The following is a 21024-nucleotide window of genomic DNA, read 5'->3' on the forward strand; positions in this document are numbered from 1 at the left end:
ATATAGGTCATTCTATCATAAAGTGACCAATTCCCAAATTAGCAAAATAAATGTATCTACTAATAGTTCTATGAATTTCACTTGAATATTTTTCTCTATAAAGTTCTTCAAATAAAAGCATATAACTATAAGCAATAACAACAAAATAACACATTAAAACTCCAATTGTACCTTTTGACTCTAATTTCTCTGGAGTAGAGCAGAGGTGAGATTAAAGTTGTACAGTGGTGTTTTATGAAGCAAGTGTAAACCAAAAAAAAAAGTTTGGCAAAAAGAGTTTGCATGGCTTTTCCTAATATTTAAGTAGTTCCTAATTATTAAACACATATGCACACATGCTTTGGAAAATGCATTAAGGAAGCTTGTAAAGATGTTACCTTGTGTTGCATCTTCAACTTGGGTCAGACATCAAATACTGTGGGGACACCTAATTGTGAGCCAGGCCCTGTGCAAGGTGTTGGCCACACTAGGGTCCCTACCCTATCTGAACTTGTCTAACTGAAGAATCAGGCAGCAAAAGGGCAATTAACAACAGGGTGCATTGATGACACTATTTAATGCTGCAGACTACCCAGCCTCCTTCACCTTCTCTACTTTTTCTTTTCTGAGTTGCTTATCACCTTTTAACATATAAAATATTTTATTTGTCATATATATGGCTTATGGCCTGTCTCCCCATGCTGGAATTTAAATTCTAGGAGGACTGACTGTCAGCTGCTATGTCTACTGTTGCAGCACTAAAATGTAACTCTTTCTTCACCTTATTCTGCAGACACCACTCTCTGTCTTCTTACATCAGCAGCACTCCTTCTCATCTGCTTTGCTGGTTTCTCACTCCCTGGGGGGCTCCTCATCTCAGTCCCCCAGGCTTTGCTCTTCACCGCCTGCCTTCCCTCCCTCTGTTCTCTCATCCAACCCCTGGGTCCACATACAAATACTGCTGGCTAGAGCCCAGAATCTTCTGATTCCTGTAGCTCTGACTTCTGCTGGGCATCTCCCCATGGATGTCTCATAGGCCTCTCACATCCAAAGCTCTGATTCCTCATCTCCCAGCAGAACCATGTACCACCTTAACATGCTAACCTCTTTGCAGAGGAGGTTTTGGAGGGTGGAGAGGCAGGGCAACAAAATAATTTCCTCAAGAACAGGAACAGGTGGACACATGTTAAGCTGCCTAATGGATGACTTCATGTCTCGGTACCTTAGTTTCCTCGCCTTAAAAGTGGAAAGAATAAGCAGATATACTTTATAGGGTTGTTGTAAAAAATTGATAAGATAACACATAAAGTCCTTAGCAAAGGGACTTAGTAAATACACAATAAGTATTAGCCAGTGTTGGGGAATAAAAAAAATAACTGAAAAAAATCAAAACAGCTTGATTTCCTCTCCTCTATAGGCTTCTGCTGTTTCAGGAAATGGAAATTTCATGTTACCAGTTGTTCAGTCCTCAACTTTGAAGTTACCTTTGATTGTTCTCTCTCATGCCCCTCATCCCAACCTCAGTAAATGCTAGAGGGTCTACCTTCAAAATATATCCAGAATCTGACCAATTTTTACCCACTTAGTGCTACTACCTGAATCCAAGTCGCCATCAACTCTTGCCTAGATTATAGTGGCGGCCTCCAAACAAGGAGGCCTACTCTCCCTTTGTCCTCTCTACTGTCCATACATATACCAAAGTGATGTTATTACTATTTTCTTGGATTTAGGTAAAGTCACTGCCTCAGTGTCTCCTACTTGATGCAAAGCAAAGCCAAAGCCCCTGCACTGAGCCCATGGACTTGTCTGACTTTTTCTATCGCTCTCCCTTTGATGCACTACTGGCCTCCCTGCTGTTTTTTACACACCCCCAGGTGTTCTTATCTTACGGGTTTGCCCCAGTTTTTCCTTGTCCACCCAGATATTTGGAGGCCTGCCTTACTCTCTTGTTCTGTTAAGTCTCTGCTCAAAACTCTGCTATTTTCTGTCATAGCACTTACTGCTAACTGACACAAGTTTTCTACAAGCATTTATTGCCTGTTTCCTTCTCTACCTCCACAGCATAGAATATAAGCTTGAGGAGAGCAGGAAATTTGTTTGGTTTATTTAGGGCACTGCCTAGTATATAGCAGGTGCATGGCAAAAGCAAGTGAATGAATGAAATTACATTTTATTTATTTAAATGAACATTTATTTTCCTGAGCGTTTCTAAAACATTTTATGAATCACAAGAAGTAATGATTTATTGCGATAGCAAATGATTCTAAGACTCTTTAAGAAATAAAGTTTATATTTTTAAAACTTACAATTATCCATCCAGAATATTATAGGTGGTGGCAATCCAACTGGGGGTCTGCAGGGAAGTACCAAAGACTGGCCACTTTGAAGTGTTATTGGTTCAAGTTTTTCTTTGGTCCACAGTGGTGACCCTATGAAATAAAATAATAGCTTCTAAATTATTTCTGCACCGAAAAAGGAAAAGAGCACTAGAAAGAAAGTAAACTAAACTTTTGGGAAAATAGTAACTCATTTATGTACATTAAGATAATAAGAAAATAATTTTTAATACAATGTTAAAAGTTTAAAAAATGACAATTTTCATTCACCACCATTAGTAGTATAAATTCTAAGTCAGTGATTCCAAGCTAAGAACATATATATGTACATATATGTATATATGTTAGATTTTATTTATTTATTTTTAGAGAGAGGAAAAGGGAGGGAAAGAGGGAAAGAAATATTCATGTGCAAGAGATACATCGATCTGTTGTCTCTTATACACTCCAACTGGGGATCTGGCCTGCAACCAAACATGTGTCCTGACTGGGAATTGAACTGGCAACCTTTTGGTTTGCAGGCTGGTGCTCAATCCACTGAGTCACACCAGCCAGGGACTAAGAACTTATATTAAAAAAATCATTAAGAAGATATGTAATGATTTTGTTATACGCATGTTCATTACAAAAGAATGAAAAATATTTAAATGTCCAGGGATTTGTAAAACAAATAACTGTACAACTACACTTTTAAATATCATATAGTATTATAAATTACATAGCTGTACTTATTTATAAGATTGATATGAAAATATATATATCATAGGTAAATCAGAAAATGTTATAGTACTTCAGAATGAACTTGTTTTAAACACACACAAATATATCTAGAAAAAATGGAAAGAACAGTAAAATTATTCTCTTGAATGGAAGAATTCATGAGTAATTTTTAAATTTATTTTTTGTCTATTTATAATTGATTTTTATATAATGAACACATTACACATGTAATAAAAAAGCTTTTAAAATGACCAGAACTGCCAATGGTCACTTTTCTTTAAATACATGCTTTTGGGCTATAGACAGGATTTGGGTACAGACCACTGCAATATCAAGGTAGTGAGGCCACTCTATCTCCACCTAAACTTTGAAACAAAAATGTTAAAAAAATTATACTTAGACCTCGATTAGCCAATGTATCCTGAATTTATTTCTATCTGGCTGTAGGGAGTTTGCTCATACATAAAGTACATAAGAAATTAATAATTAGATCAATTTGGGAAGGAAACACTTTTCTTAGCTGTTGTGTTTAATTCTGGACTTTATAAGTAAAAGACATACTGGATGGGCAAAGTATTAGGCTGAGGAGTTTAGGGTAAAGTGGAAAGTAAGGATAATTTTCATGCAAACAAAATCAGAGTATTGGAATCAATGCCATCTCTTTCTTATAATAGTATCTGGGTGACGTAATGGATGCTGAGTCTCAGAGCCGTACTTTCAGAAGGTTCACCTGTTGGTGGACAAGTCCCACTTACTAGACGGACGGACAACAATGTTATTCGAAATTGCAGCTCCACGTTCATTCCTAGCTGTGCACTGATAGACTCCTTCATAGGTCTCGGCTTTCCCTTCGCTCATGATGTTTATTACGAGGGTTCCTGAGCCAGGCTTCATAGTAACGAGAGGGTCTTTCTCTATGTCAAAGTGAGTCCCATTTCGGGTCCAGGAGAAGCTGCCCAATACATAAAGGATTAAGCTTGTTAATGGTCCAGAAAAACAGGATTACTTACTATTTAACAAATTCCTAGCAGTTTATGGGTTTCCAGAAATAGTTATTAGATTTTAATATTCAGTAAAAAGCAATAGGCTCCATACCTAAAATGTTTCATTGAATCACGACTTACAAAAGAGTGCTGGCCACACATTTTAAGGCACATGTCTTTATTAGAACTAGCTGAAATCTGACTCAATAAAAAAATAATGCACATGAACTGCCTGTCATTTTTCAAAGAAATATGGAAAGTAGGTCTCCTAGACACACTATCTTAGAGCTTCATTAGCATTTTTATTGTAAACTCCATTGTTCATAGCTTTGACAGCCTAGCTACAAAAATTTGCTCTGGGCTGAAATGTGACAAGAAAGGACTTCACAAGTAATCAGACAAGTTTCAAGTTATCAAAATGCAAAGTGTAGGTTGCAGGGAGGGGAAGAACTATGAGTTCAGTGGTGTTTTAAATATTGGTTATTAAAAGTGGCAATTCTCTCTCTATATAATATATTTTAAGAATTTTTAATTCTAGAGATAATTTTGTAAATTATTTAGAAAGTATTTCAAATTATCAACTGAAATTCTTCTTTCTCAGTTTTATTTATATAGAAGATTCCCTTATATAAACGTCACAGTGCTCAAGTAATTTAATACTTTGTAATTAGTCACAAATCAACAATGAACATACTCATACAGAGGCATGAATCTCTAAACTTCATTGTATTCCAGGTCCAGGTGTATCTCCCTTCCCCCTGCTCTCCTGTAGCAGTCATGGTCAAAACTGCTAGGGCAGGAGGTGGTGGTGGGTGCTACTGGCATACACTGGGATGCTGCTAAATAACCGGCAATGCACAGGACAGCCCATCCCACAGTAAAAAAATTATCTGGCCCACAATATCAATAATGCTGAGATGGAAAAATTCTGCCTTACAGAGAGTTACAAGATGTATTGAGTAAATGTGAAACTAAAAGGGAATTCCATCAAATGACATCATGTTAGGGTTTGAGTGCTAGAGAGTTTCTAGTGATATGGCAGAATGTATTGTTTTGAAGTGAACCTTGAAAGTTTTTGATATACTTCAGTATTTAGTACCCATTAATTTTTTTCTCAGGTGCTAGTCTGTGATAGTTTGATAAGGCCAGTAACAGACAAACTCAAATAAAATATTTAGAAACTTTCACTTCTTTATTACCTAAACATTTAAATTACATTTTAATAATAATAATCCAACTCTCGCCCCTGGCTGGCGTAGCTCAGTGGATTGAACGCGGGCTGCGAACCACAGTATCGCAGGTTCGATTCCCAGTCAGGGCACATGCCTGGTTTGCAGGCCATGACCCCCAGCAACTGCACATTGATGTATCTCTCTCTCCCTCTCTTTCTCCCTCCCTTCCTTCTCTAAAAATAAATAAATAAAATCTTTAAAAAAAATAATCCAACTCTCCCAAATTCCTATATATTACTGGACAAGTTATAGATTATCCACTAATTAGCTGTGGGACCTTGGATAAGTTATCTAGGCATCAGTTTCCCATCTATAAAATATATTGGTTGGACCAGATCATTTCTGTATCTCCTCCAACTGTAAAATGCCATCCAGTGATCACTGAACCCGGCCAAGTTTGGAAATCCACTTAAGACTATGTTACAGACTTCTCTAGAGATAGGAGAGGTTTTAGAAGTTATCAAATTCAATTTCTTTATTTTACAAATGAAGAAACTGAGGCCCAGAGAAAAGAGATTTGCCTGTGTCATAAGTCAATTAGAGTCACTAGAAGGTTCTTCCCACCATCTCCCCACATTTTTGAGCATTTCACAGAAGGCATGAATACAGAAATGCAATCATCTGGGTTTTTAAGGACAAACTAACTAATTAGGCAGAGAGACAAACAGTGAACCTACAAATGATACTTGAGTGATGCACAGGACATTAATCAATGTTAATGACCATGGTTACTTTTGTTACTATAACAAAGCAGAAAGCACACCCACCTTGGAGGAGGTTTCCCTTTGGCCTCACATTGGATTACAATATTCTCTCGAGGGTCAATAATGTAATCTTTTGGAGACTGTTGAGTAATGGTTGGAGGCTGTACCACTTAATTGTGGAAAGGAGAATAATAGAAAGAAAGAAATCATTTAATATCATACTAACAATCATTTTTTCTTTATCAAAATCACCCCAGACTAAGAATGCTCCAAATGTTTTTAGAAATTTCTATGGTGGCCACACATACCCAGTTGACTTTTAACCAGCAGTCTCCTAAAACTTTGAGGTCAAGCACAACTTCCTTTTCGTAACTTTATATGTACTACTCACAAAGCCCATTTTTTCCCACCTAAAGTCTGGGAAAGTAATTACCAATACAAGTTTAATATTCAGACAGTTTCTTTTCTGATGTAACAATGAGAAATTCCTTCCTCTGGTTCCTTTTGTTTAAACAGGCCTTTCAGTGAAATTTTGGTTATGAAGAAAATTTACATTTCTTAGGAAAGGGTAACTGACTTATAGTTCATTAGCGAGCTAATGTAACTTAACATACAGGGTGGGCAAAAGTAGATTTACAGTTGTGAGCACACAAAACACAGAGTTTATTCTTGTATTGTTATTTTTAAGTTATTGTATTATTTTCCATATGAACAACTGTAAACCTACTTTGCCCCACTCTGTATGTTAAGAACAAATAAATTTGAGAAGTTAATGTTAAAAAGATGGTTAAATTAGACTTGACATGTCTTATTAGAACCAGGATATATATAGGTAGCTGGTAGGAAAAAAGATAAAAGTCTTGTTCAGGAGATAAATAGATTTGGGAAGTTCTCTGTTATAGGAGATTATATTTCCCTTTCACTCTTCAAAGTTTTATATTATCATTTATTATATAAATCATAGGGGGGAACCATTATGACCCAGAACAATTTAACCTGAGGAAAGCTGGTATCTGGACATTCAGCATTCAAGTTTATCATATTCTTCCTGTGAAATCAGTATTACAGAGTGTTAGAACGGGTAAGGACTTGAAAAATAATCTATTTCAACTTAATTTTTGCTTAGGGCGGCAACTAGACTTGACTAAGAAGGCCCAACACAATCGAGGACCAAACTCTCCTAGTTGGAACTACTGACTTGCCTAAGGCCAGGGAGAGCTAGTGGTTCCCAACCAGGGGCAATTTGCCCCCTCCCCTTGGGGGACATTTGGTCATATCTGGAGACAATTTTGGTTGTCACCTCTGGGGATGGGGTGGTACTGGCATCTATTGCAGAAGCCAGGGATGCTGCTAAACCTCTTACAATGTATAGTCCCTCCCTGGGACAAAAGTTACCTCGATCATTGAAGTTTTTCATGTTCTAGATTTCCCCTTTCCTCCCTGCCCATGCACTGTGCTTCCTTTGTGAAATCTCTTCCACATGCCAACCAGGTGCTTCCCTAAGCTTAACAACTGCTTTCTGCTCTCGTCTGTCTTTACTGTGGTTCATTGTTGCCAGGGCTAAATTTTTTACTTCCATGTCCAAGTCTCATAGCTCTGCAAACATGGCTCTCTTCTCTTGCTTTGTCTCCAGTACTGTACTGTCCACCAGACATCTTTTACTGTGTCCAAATGACACCTAAAATACAGATCAAAAGCTGAGCCCATATTGTCACTACTTATCGTGCAACCTATTAAATGCAAGACACTAGACAGTATTAATTTCCCCTCCCTTTAGCAAGATCCACCCCCTCCTCATCCTCCTGATGCACCAGCTGCTCTTCTCAGACTCCACAACAGCACGGAGCCCTATTCTTCCAGCTCTGTCGGTTCCCAATATTGCTTAGTAGTTTGATCTCATGGCTAAGAACTAGTCTGTTTCTTTTTTACCAGTTTTGAGACTTCAAGCAAGTTTTTTAACTTCTAAGTCCTAGTTTCCTTAGAGACAAAATGGGGTTTAAGAGTAGTATCTAGTACCTGGAGTCACTGAAAGATTAAATAAGTTGTGTAAGCTGCTTAGTACATGCCATTACTACAGTGGTTTAGTGATGTTAGCTGTGTTTACATTATTATCAAAATTATTTTTATTTGGACAAGCTTCACCTTTGAGTGATCCTTTAGGTTCTAGGAATATAGAGTTTGGGATGATGGAAAGAAACTTGGAATTTCACACCCAGAGAATAGTGGACATAGGTGGTAGGTGAGGGAATTCTTAGAAGTGACTCAGACCAATTTTTTGTGCTTTTCTGCAGGCAAAAGAGGTGTAAGTGTGGTGGTTTTAGATCCACAACTTCTACTTATGTGTCAACAGAGCTGGCTTAGACACCACTCCTAGCTGTCAGGAGTTTACCCTCTAGACCACGGGTGGCAAACAGAAGGCCCTAAGGTGGCAAACACGTGGCCCTCCACCCTGTTTTATCCAGTCCTACACCTTACTTCTACCCAGTGGTGGCACTGTGCTCTTGCTTAACTGTTAGGGAGTAGTTACATTTATACAGTCCTAAAATTACATTTGGCCCTTTGAAGGCAACCATGAGGCTGATGTGGCCCCTGGTGAAATAGGTTTGACATCCCTGATCTAGACAGTGCTTAAATCATTTGGCAACTAACAATGCTGTGAAGTAATAAGGGGAAAAGGTGATTTTATATAATTTCCTGGTTAATCCAACATCAAAGAATTTTTCAAATGCCTGAAAACTGTTTTAGGTATATGATAGATGCTGCTCAACTGTCAGAGGCAGCAGAAGTTTTTGCTTAGAGGAGACCACTCAGAAACGCTGTGAGGGAGGGTTGTTTATTGCCTTTTGCACCTCTCAAAACAATATTCAAGTTCTCCAGGCCATTATACTGATGACACCTGGACATACTTGTCTACACAGTTCACAGGCTGAAGAAGGATAAGAGGGTATACAGATGCCGACTTGGATGAAGCGTCTGCCTGTATTCACTTTCTAAAAGATACCAAAAGACATGTCTGTATTCCAGCAAGCATTTAATAGCATTTTGAACCAGGTAGTCATTCTCTTTGAATTTTGTGAATTTTCTCATTGAGTTACATCAGAAGTGAATAAAGCACAGAAGTTAGTAGAGCATAATATAGGTAAATGAAAAATAGTAATACCTGAGTCTTCAGAATTCATGCAGGGACTATATTAACTCGCTTCTCGGTATTTTAATGTTTAGCCACAGTAAATACACATGCTTAAAAATATTTTAGTCACAAAACACAAAATTGTACAACTTAATTCACACCGTTCATTCAAAAACAAAGACATGCCCAAATTTTCACACTGCCTAGTAATTACAGAAAGACACTTACAGTCTTCAAGAAGTTTTGCTTTTTCCCATCAATATCAGCAGTGAGTGGGCAAACAGGATTAAAGAAAACCAAATGTTAGTAATAAGAACGTTAGAATCCTGAAGATAATAGGGGCATCTTGTCTATTTGATTTGACCTAAAAAACTAGTATAGCAAAGCTTGTAGTGGTGAAGTTATAGAGCAACACCCGCACATGGCCTTCTTCATTCCTGAAGCAGTTAACCCACATAACATATGGACAAAAGGAATGCTGTAGGCAAAAAATGGTTCTTCCAGGCGTAAGAATGGCTAATTCCATTCTCTCCATGTTGTGCTGAACAAGTAATTACATTCAATTTGAAAAACTGCTGAAATCTACAATTAATTTGAGTGGTCACATACTTTGTAGTGTCTGACCCTATTATCCCCAATGTCACGATGCACATGGTGATGATCCTTAACAATGGGACATGGCTGCAATGACAGTGCTCCATCCAAGCCAAATCCAACACTGATTTTAGATTTTTATATTTCTATGGTTCATCCCCAAATCAGACTGTTAGCATATTTCTGCTTTCGAAATTCCTTCATCACCCAGGGGTAGCAAGGAGCCACATCAAGGAGCAGCTCATGTAGAAGGGATGTAAGGATTAGGGGCAGGGAAGAAATTACATTAGTATGCAATTCAAATGATTCTGCAGGGCTGCCAGTCACTAGTACTAGCAAAGGTTAATGTGGGAGTGCCTGCGTTGTCTGTGACTTTCTTTTCATCATGGTTCTGCCTCTTCTCCATCAGCAGGGATAATTGAGTTAGCCCTAGGTGACTATTTCCCTCTGATTGTTAGATTGAACAGTCAGATAAAGGGGAACTATATTTAATACAAAAGACAACAAAAACATTTCTCTCCAGTGCTTTTCTCTCTTTCCTATATATCCCTTAGGGCAAGTGCTTACTTAAGCATTTCAACTCCTGTGAGCATAAGCAGTCTTTTTTTGAAAATTGAAATTAAAGTCATTAAATAATATTTTAATATAAGTAAAATATTGCATTTTATTGTACTTTAGACTTGTAGAGGCAGAGCAAAGGAATTCAACAACGTGTGGGGCAAACCATGTCTTAATGTCTCCCCGCTGGCAGTTGCAACCTCTTTGGCAAAAATGGCATCCCAACAATTGAATAGTCCCAGGAAAGGGTTACCTTCCTTGCACCTTGGAAAGCTTGCCAAACAGATGTCTATTTCAGGAAGCTAATGGATTTAAGGAGGTCAGGCAGATTAGGGATAAAGAATAAATCAATTCTGAAGTATAGTAATTGTCCAGATTTGAAATTCTGCTTTCCATTGCAAGAAAAGTGACCAGTTGAAAACTAGCATTACCTTTATTTTTTATAAATAGGCCACCCAGACCAGGGAGAGTCCTGCATACATACACTTTACTAATTAGGAAAAGGGTAGGCTAATATAGTAGCTGTTACTTGCTCTATTTTAAATATAGTATTTTTGTAGATGACTAGTTTTATTTTCAAAATTTATATCTTGACTTTGATTATATTTTTTAAACACAAAGGACCCTTTACTAGGCTTTAGATAAGATCCATTTCCCAGATCTAAATTCATGTTTAAGATTCAAAAATCAAAGGTAAATTTTGCTTTGTTTGAACCCAGAGTAATATATTATGGGTAGTTTGGGGATGTAGGAGCAGTGTGGGGTTGGCTGAGAGACCATCTCCCAGTCTTTTCCAGAGCACTCTCAGCATATGAGAGGGTGAAGATGTGGGGAGGTCTCTACAATCATTTTAAAGTAATTCATACAGCTCTCTAGCAGGACTGCTTCTATAAAGAGTCCCCTGTTGGGAGGATCAGTGCAGCCTGCAATTCACTCCTTCTTAGGCCCCCACCCCCCAACCCCCCATGGTACACAAAAGGCACCTGAGGGAGGAGAAAGATAATGATAGGGAGGGTACAATGTGTATGACTGTTTCAATGGCTGTTTCTGCGGTGCGATTCTTCATAAACACCAGGTGCTGAAGGTAAAAGCCAAATTAATTTTGATTAGCTTTCAGTATCACACAGACACCTTCTCCATTCACACAGTTCACAGTGATGGTAAATGCTGGGGAGGTTTAGACTCCTGGGCCTAACAGCTTTAAAACGTTAATACTTACGATCAAGAGGCACTTCCAGTGCACTAATCATCTGGCACAGGAAGAGAATCAGGGGCACTCTGCCTGCAGATAAGCGCTTCTTTTTCGGCATTATTTTAAGCTGCATTAGCTTAACTCCTGCTGAGACCCACAAACTGAATTTCTTTTTCTTCTTTCACAAAAGATTTGTGTGCAATGTCTAAGTAATTTTCATGCAGGAAACTGGAAAAGGATAGAATAAGAGTTATAGTGTATTAAAAAGAAGGAAATGAGTGGAAATCTGCAGCACTGAAAATCAGTCCTGGATTATATATGAAGTCTAAAGTAAGCTATTTTTTAAATATTTAACTCTCAGGATCAGAATAATCATTTATTCATACCAGCTGAAACCAGGTCAGAAATACTTGTAGTGATGCTAAGCAAATATATGCCTACCTTGCCATCTTTATAGTGTTTTTCATTTTAAGTATCTGCATTTGTATCAGAGGCTACCATGCTATTCCTCCTAGGTCATACAAATTTGGCTTACAGTCAGTCAGAAAGTATGACTTTCAGGCTTATTGGCCTCTTTGTTCTATAGATTATCCTAGGGAAACTCCAGGCATTGTTGCAAATTGGCTTCAAACCACATACACTGATTTGCCAGCATAACCACCACCAATTTAGGCCTTCCCATCTCATATAGATGGTGGCAACAGATATGCCTGGGCTCTGAGTTCCAGGCCTTCTTCACTGAAGTCACCCTCCTGAAGAATTCTGATTAATTCTTCCTAAAGGGTCTGATTTGGTTAAACATTGGGAGTAGCCATATGGGATCGACCAAATAGAGTTCAATATACCCTTAAAGAGGAAATAAAAAAACCCTTAATAATTGGGCTTCATTTTATCCTATTGACCTTTATCTTCTCCTGTTTTCACATGACTATTTTTTTTTTTTGTTTGATGGTTTGTTTCTGTTTTTCTTTCTTGGGTCAATGCCTTAAATTTTCCCACCTTCTTGCCTTTGTATATTCTTTAAAAAATTTATTTATTTACTTTTAGAGGGGAAGGGAGAGAGAAAAAGAGGGAGAGAAACATCAATGTGCAACTGCACATTGGGGTGCCCCCCACTAGGTACCTAGCCCCAACCCAGGCACATGCCCTGACTGGGAATTGAACCAGCAATCCCTTGCTTTGCAGGCTGGCACTCAATCCACTTAGCCATACTAGCCAGGTTGCCTTTGTTTATTCTATTCCTTCTCCCTTGAATGCTCATTCCACCATATTTCCTTATCAAAATTCAATTTATTTATTTATTTATAGATCACTTAAAATTGAAATATTATCTGATCACTAAAGCTAGAAGCCATTTCACCCCCCGAGAATTCATGAAATTCCTTGTTTTAGACATCACATATATTATATGACAGGTAGAGAGATAAATAGACCTTTTTAGTATGCAAGCTCCCTCCATTCCTCCTTTAGGCAAAGACTGTGTCTCTTCTTCTAACTTTCCCATCACATACTGGAGTGTGCTGTGCACATCGAAGTGTTTGCTGTACATGGGAGAGCATGAGCACAGACACAGAGCACAGCCCCCTGTCCTGCAGCAGACTCCTACCTGAAATAAAAGCTTTAATCACGACTTCTCACTAATGAAGAGAGGTGGCAGTGACCAATGGTTCTCTTGAGAAGGTAGGAGGGATGTCATTGTTACAAACAAGGGTAGCTCCAGCTTAATCACAGAATTATTTATGTGATTTTTACTATTTGGTTAAGTGTGCATTTTTATAATATCCACCTTTCCTACTAAACTGAAAGCCTCTTAAAGATAGGGACTGCATCTCTCCTGTCCCCAGAGCCCATCACAGGGACACATTGTAGGAGGTAAATTATTTAGTATTTGAGAAAAAAATGGAAGGAGGAAAGGGGAAGGAAATGGAGACTTAACATCTTTGAAGATGATGGTTTTATTCATATAGGCAGGCTCACCACCATTTATCCAATTCTACATTTATACCTATCTGGTTTGAAAACCAACTTTTGTTAATATGATCAAGATTAGTTGTCATATTATGTCTGTGTGTGGAATCAAATTTGAATGTACAAAGAAAATGAAGTAGGAGTTATGGCCAAGATGGAGGCATAGGTAGAAACCCTTCACTTCCTCACACAACCAAAAGGAGGATAACAAACAATCTAAAATCAATAAACAACCAAAAGCACCAGAAAATCATGCTGCATGGAACTCCAACAACCAAGGAATTAAAGAAAAAATTAATTAGAACAACCAAATGGGTAAGAGAGTGGACCATGGGGGCTGGACTCAGAAAAACCATGTCGAAGCAGTGGACCTCATGGTCAGGGCTGGCTGAAGGTGAAATTGAGACTCAGAGCTGACTGTGGGCTATGGTTGGCCTGTGGGAAACTCCCAGTCTCACACAAGTTGAAAAGTGCACTCGAGTGGAGCAGGAAAGCTGCACTGTTCCCTCTCTGGCCACTCCTGGACAGGCAGCGCTGATGCACAGCAAGGAGGGTTGCCCTGCCCAGGGTGAATACCTAAGGACCTCCCCCTTACAACTTATCAGGCGTGCTGAGACAAAGAATATGGCCCAAATGAAAGAACAGAGAAAAACTTCAGAAAGAGAACTAAGCGATGAGGAGATAAGCAACATATCTGATCAAGAATTTAAAATCCTGGTAATCAAAATGTTCATAGAACTGATTGAGCTTGGTCAAAAATGAAAAAAACAAATGAAGGATACCCAAAATGAAATAAAGCAAAATATTCAGGAATCAACAGTGACAGGAAGGAAATCAGGACCCAAGCAACAATTTGGAACAAAAGGAAAAAATAAACATCCAACCAGAACAGAATGAAGAAACAAGATTCAAAAAAGTGAAGTCTTACAAACCTCTGGGACAACCTGAAATGTTCCTATATCCAAATTATAGGGGTGCCAGGAGGAGAAGACAAAAGGAAGAAATTGAAACTTATTTGAACAAATAATGAAGGAAAATTTCCCCAATCTGGCAAAGGAAATAGACTTCCAGGAAGTCCAGGAAGCTCAGAGAGTTCCAAAGAAGTTAGACCCAAACCGGAACACACCAAGGCACATCATGATTAAGTTACCCGAGATTAAGATAAAGGGAGAATCCTAAAAGAAGCAAGAGGAAAGGAGACAGTTATTTACAAGGGAGTACCCATAAGGCTATCAGCTGATTTCTCAAAAGAAACCTTGCAGGCAAAAAGGGGCTGGAAAGAAGTATTGCAAGTCTGAAAGGCAGGGACCTACATCCAAGATTATTCCATCCAGCAAAGCTTTCATTTATAATGGAAGGGCAGATAAAGTGCTTCCCAGATAAGGTCAAGTTAAAGGAGTTCATCATCACCAAAGCCCTTATTATATGAAATGTTAATGGGACTTATTTAAGATAAAAAACATGAACAGCAAATGACAACAAACTCACAACTATCAACAAATAAACCTAAAAAACAAAACTAAGCAAACAACTAGAACAGGAACAGAATCAGAAAAATGGACATTACATGGAGGAATTTCAGAGGGGAGAGGGAGGGAAGGAATAGGAGGAAAAAGGCACAGGGAAGAAGAAGCATAATTAGTGGCCTAAAATAGATGGGAAAGCACAAAAAACTGGTATAGGAAACAGAGGACCCAAAGAAGTACAACCCACAGACATGAACTAAGGGGGGAATGATTGAGGGGTGGGGGGACAGGGTGGAAGGGGGATAAAGGGGGGAAAATTGGGAAGACTGTAATAGCATAATCAATAAAAATACTTTTAAAAAAGAGTGAAACTGTTAAAGAACAAATGGGGGGGCCTGGGACGATATACTATTATTGAAAAAAAAAAGCCCCCAGGTCCGTTATGTCCGCCACCAGAGGAAAGACATCTCTCAATGCCAGAGATTTGTGAAAAGGAAAGGAAATGTTTATTTAATGCTGTACAAACTTAAAATAGTGACCTAATGTCTTTATCAAAAATCCCAAAGTCCCTTCAAACACCCACAAACAGACACAGTCCTTCTTTCCTTCCCCCTTTGCCCAGTCCAGAGTACTGTATCTCAGGAAAGGAAATAGAAGTCCATGGCTCAGGAAGTCCTCTGGTTATTCCCAGTTAGTACTCCATCTCGACTGGGAGACCTCCCTGGGTTCCCGGCACCCTCAGCTGAGTTGCCGGGATCTCTGCTAAAACCAGGCGGTGGTTCCCCTTTCTAAAGCTGCGGGGGTCCCCACTCTGTCAAGGCCTCGTGGTTCTCTCCCCTCAGGGCCGCGGGAGTCTTCACTCTGCTAAAGCTGTGTGGGTCTCTCTCTCAGGGCTGCACATGGTTCTCCCCTCAATGGCTGGCTGCATATCGGTTTAAATCCCCACGCCAATCTTCCTCTGCAGCCCCATTTCTGACTCCTCCCACACTTGGCTTCACATGCCAGAACTCATACCCTTCCAGCTTTACTGGACTGCCATCATGAGTCTGGGCAGGTGTGGCCCCATGTCCTGGAGCCAATCTTCTCAAGCTCCCCACACGGGGGACCTGCCCCCAGTCACATCTTGGTGGGGAAGTTACTTCCATTCCCCTGGCTCAGGGCATGGCCACAGCTATTTAACATATCTAAGTGACCAGCCAAAAGCTATAGATATGTTAAATGACCACACCAGAGGTTAGCTGCAAGGCTGTGCTATGCAAAACAGCTCTCAATGGCCCTGCTCCATTTGTCCCTTCCCCCAACCCACACCTGGGGAGTGGTGGGGCGTGAAGACATCCTAAAAACCTAGATGCCTTGAGTTCTGGACCCCATTTTAAATGCCCATTTTGGGTCCCCCTCTTGGCTGCACCCTGTAACAAAACAATACCAATAACATGTTTTGCTAGCAATGGAGTTCTGATTTAAACCTAATTAAAATTGCAGGTAGACACTTCTTGCTAAACAAATACAAAAAATTACTGTGCTAAATATAGACATTATACATACATAAGTATTTTGTGAATGAAACATGCATACTATATGGTTTCATTTAAGCCCTAGGAAATTTGGCTTTCTATAATATAATATATAAACAATCAGGCCCATTAACAATGAGAGGCAAATATAGAAGTTAACACAAACATTTCTAACCAAAATACAAACCAGACTGTCTTTCTCTGTGCGCAAGGCATAATTGCATCAGTTAGCTGAATTTACTTAGTTCTGTCATGATTTTCTGTTAAAATGCTAATTCTGAATTTACACATAAGCTTCAGGGAAAATGAAAGTAACTGGCATAAAAGTTGACCTTACATACTACACATACTGAGAGACAACGATAGAATCAAACACTGAGGAAACAAATGGCATACCTGTCTGATTTATGTGTCAGGCTGAGTTTAGTAGACTTAAGTGCCTTGGTCTCTGAATAGGTGCTAGAGAACTAACACACTCTCTCAAAGGTGTACTAATAAATTGCAATGCTCGTAAGATCTTAAGCAACTACATATAATTTCTCTTATACTTCTTCACTTATTATTTATTTTTCCTGGATGCTTTAGTGATTCACCCTCAAAACAGAGAAAACCATTAGGTAACTTCATATAAAAGAAGTATCACTCAAGCTGCTTTACCAGAAATATATAGAATAAAATATTGCACATTAAATCACAGTATTATATAAAGAAAATATTAAGAAAAACTGAGAAAGCACTTAACTGAAAGAGACATGAGTAAATCCTTACAATGAGTGTAGGGCGTGAACTATGATAACTGAAGATGTGGTCTCTCTTCCAAGAAATTAACTGCACCAGCAGCCACGAAATTGTCTTTAGTGTAGGTTCTGTTTAAGGAGGACAAAGCAATGGCCCAGCCTACCCTCTGATTCCTGCCCATGGAAAGTCACCCACTTCTCCTACATATGCTGTCATAGGTGGAAAACACAATGCCCATGGACAGCATTAAGTCCCCAGCACACAGTTAAAGTGAAAATCAAATATAGCTACAAAAGATTAAGCTTACACTTTGTAAGAGTAATGTGCTCTGCATGCCTCACAAAGATACACCACTGCTTTTGCATTCTCAATATTGATGTCAACACCCTGCCCTGCTAGGAGCCCATCTGCCTTGTAGTTTACCTTGGAAAATGATGGCTATTCTCCCTTATAAGAGAATCATGAACTTAAGCTAAATTGTTTTTGTAATTACATTAAAATAAATGAAACCCCAACTTGAAACAGCAAGTCATGTTTAGTCAAGGCTAAAGAGCATGTTAATACAATATAGTTTGTAATTTGGAAAAAAATATTTGCCACAGACATTTTAAAGCATGCTTGAATGAGATAAATGGTAGCTTCACCTTTGGAATATAAATCACCTTGACATTTGAAACCACACATATTGTTAAAATGACCCAGAGTAAGATAAACAATGAAGCCTTTTAATATTTCATTTAACTCCATTCGAAGCAACTTTTCACATATTACCTACAGAACCTCTGAAAGAGAAGGGAAAACATTGTCCTCCAGTAAACTTTTCATCATTAGAGAAGAAATGCAATTCAAGGTTCCCTTACTGCTTTCTGCCTAAAATCCACATTAAGTCATAGAGCAAATGTTCCCCTGCATTATTTATCGTGTATTTTTTAAAAACCTAAAGCATTAACATTAAGCCCAAGAAGCCTGGCTCTTCTGTTGTTTACTTAAGGAGTTGTCATTGGAAAGAAAATAAAATCTTTTTTCTCTCAAGTGAAAGACGAAATTAGTTATATTAAAAAAAATGTCAACTTTTAATCAGAACTGGAAGGCCATGTATTACTTACCACTTCATTCTAGTCAGTACCTTCAGCATCCTAGCACGGCTGGTTCAATGCTGATGGACCAATGTAACATGATCGACTCTCTGAGCCAATAACTGTGACTGGACGCTGTTGGCACACTATTATTGTTCTGGTGACTCATCAGTGGCTGGCCTCCCTGACTGGATAGCTAGCTGGGTGTGACATTATTTTGACTATGAAAGGTATTTTTCAGCAGTTGAACCTGAGGATGGTTACTTTTTATATTTAATCAAATATTTACCATAAGGAACAAGCACATTAATGCCCATTGTAGCCCATACTTTTGCTTTTCAACCACAGATTTTGAGTCTGAGACTATGGAAGTGGGGCAGGATAGTGAGAAGCTAGGAAAATTCCTTGGCAACTGGACTAGGAAACTGAGACAGACAGCTGAATACAATAGCCGAGTAATTTCTAGCCAGATACAGATGGTTACCAGGGTGGAAAGCCCCAGTGCCTGTCAAGGGGCAAAAACTGGAAACACAGGACCTCACCTCCAGGGTAACTCTTTCCACCTGGCCTTTCCTCCCTGGAGGTAACATCTAGGCCTCAGTTGTGCTGCAGCTCCAGGCCCGGGAAAAGTCAGCAAACCAGGTAGGCATTGCCAGGACCAACTGCAATGACTAAAGACCACCTGCCCTGCCCACTGACCAATCAGGAGACCATGACCCTGAAAGGACACACCTGAGAACTGATGAATATTCTGCTGAAACCCTCCACTGCGATCTCCCTTAAGATTCCAGAGAGAGAGAGAGAGAGAGAAGGAGAAATTGCTCAAGACAAAGGACCCAGCTTGTGCTCTCCCTGTGGGGAGCAGCCCACACCATTCCCTTCTTCTTCCCACACTTCCTTCTCCAAAGGCATGCATTTCCTAAACTCTAAGGCATCTCCTAAACTCTAAGGCAATGGGGCAGCTGGCAGCTTGTCCCAGACTAATTCCCTGAACCTGTCCCCAAGTCCCCCTCTTCTCTGACTGCCCAGTGAGCTAAGGCAGCCCAGCCTAGGCTCTCCTGTTGCTCCTATGCTAAGCCTTTCCTTGTCTTACTGTCCCCACCTTTAATGAACATACTCAATAGTCATTTGGACTTGTGTTGTGAAAGCTTTTGTACATAAAGTCAAGAACCCACACATTACAGCTGGCCCTAGGTGGACCCCACGCAAGGCCAGGCCTCCGTCTGGTAACAGAAGGAAGGTTCGAGAGAGTGAACAATGACTTTGCATAATTAACAGATCAACAAAGTACAATGACACTATCATGAATGTACCTCAGAAAAAGTAGTTTGAGATTACATGACTACAGAGATTATAAGGATAACTTTCCCTCCCTCTCATAACCTCTTATTTTGCATTTAATCAATTGGCAAACAGAATTAACACATTTAGGCACTCATGTTAAAAAACATGAATGGTTTCTAAATATCAACAGATCTTCACAGTGGAGGCCTCTTCCTGGTGGGGTCTGTGAGAATGGTGCCAGCTGGAAGTGCACCATGTGCTGGCCCTGGCTTTGTAAAGAAACTGCAAGTCAGGACAATGTAGGCAAGACATACTTAAAAAAAGTTAATTTTAAAAGTAGGCAACATATGTACATGTTACCACATTCACAAGGTACAAAAGGCCATATAATTCAAAGTAAGCAATGCAGAAACCCAGTTTCTCCCTTGGGAGGGTTACTACACCAAGTTTCCTGGATCCTTTTGGAGATATTTATACATAAAGAAGTATAAAAATATATAATACAATGTTTTAAGGACCTCTTGGATTTTGAAAAAAGTTTTAAAGCCTTTTTTAACATTGATGTTAGACAATCAAAAATACTATTGTCTTTCAATGAAATCTAATTATTTGCAACACAAAATTATTTGGATACTGGCTTTTTTTGTACTTCCTTTATTAAGCATGGAAATTACAAGAAAGGAAATAGTAGATAGTGATACAATTGAGAGATCTAAGATAAAGGATAAAGCATGCTTAATGAAAGTCCATATGCTTAAGACTAATAGTGACTCTGACCAAGGATGGCACCTGTCTTACACATGTCCAGCCAATTACATGATGACAGGGGTCAGCATGGGCTTCAGGAGTGAGAGCTGATTGGAAAAGAAAGGAAGGATGGAATAGAGAGAAAAGGAATAGTGCTTCTCAAAGGAAGCCTTCCCCACTCCTACTTGCAAATCCCACCACAATTAACTAAACAGAATGGAGAGAAGACTATTCTACTGTGAAGGCTTGCCATGCTCACAGTCCTGACTTTCTGTACTGACCCACCATCTTGACCAGGTTAGAAAGAATTCGGGCATGGGAGGTGTCTGACCAAAGGCAGCAGCCACATAGAGCCTGTGGGATGACTTGCATGTTTCAGAGGGCTGAAGAATGACCAATGAAATGGTTAAGAAATTCCTTTCTCATGGGGAGAATGAATATGAGGCAGAAAGAGAAGATGAGTCAACAGTTTGGAGCAGGAAGAAAAGGTCAAAGATCACGCAGAGGCAAGACAGCACAAGAAACCATGTGTAAACAGAGGATATGATGTATCAAGAGCAGAATGAAGTTAGTGAGCAGCAACAAAATCAGCAGAGATAGAGACTAAGAGCCATTGAGCCACTGTGGCATCGGTGGAAATGCCTAACAGGTGATAATGAGTATCTGCTTCTGTTGCAGTATGATTACCAGGACTCTAAAAGTCTTGGTATCCCAAATGATGTTCTAATTCTCTATGAATTTTGCCAGAATAGTGGCTGTGGTTGAAACGTCTTCCTGTCTCTGTGCTTTCTGTGAATTCTGAA

At 39.2% G+C, this 21024-nt stretch overlaps 1 protein-coding gene across 17 annotated transcripts in view; it reads right to left on the minus strand.

Moving 5' to 3' along the window:
* NRCAM (neuronal cell adhesion molecule) overlaps nucleotides 1-21024 on the minus strand; it is a 312085-nt gene that overhangs the window by 66885 nt on the left and 224176 nt on the right. For 12 of the 17 annotated variants that reach the window (XM_036010793.1, XM_036010802.1, XM_036010794.1 and 9 more), the window contains exons 3-7: nucleotides 11456-11656; nucleotides 9313-9330; nucleotides 6018-6123; nucleotides 3791-3987; nucleotides 2286-2408 (exon numbers count right to left, since the gene is read on the minus strand). In XM_036010793.1, the coding sequence (XP_035866686.1) occupies nucleotides 2286-2408; nucleotides 3791-3987; nucleotides 6018-6123; nucleotides 9313-9330; nucleotides 11456-11561 (550 nt within the window). In that variant the 5' untranslated portion in view covers nucleotides 11562-11656. The remainder of the gene's footprint in view (nucleotides 1-2285; nucleotides 2409-3790; nucleotides 3988-6017; nucleotides 6124-9312; nucleotides 9331-11455; nucleotides 11657-21024) is intronic. The other 5 variants (XM_028525406.2, XM_036010803.1, XM_036010801.1 and 2 more) reach the window with 1 other exon arrangement.

This window comes from Phyllostomus discolor, chromosome 10, assembly GCF_004126475.2.
Source record: "Phyllostomus discolor isolate MPI-MPIP mPhyDis1 chromosome 10, mPhyDis1.pri.v3, whole genome shotgun sequence".
NCBI lineage: Eukaryota > Metazoa > Chordata > Mammalia > Chiroptera > Phyllostomidae > Phyllostomus > Phyllostomus discolor.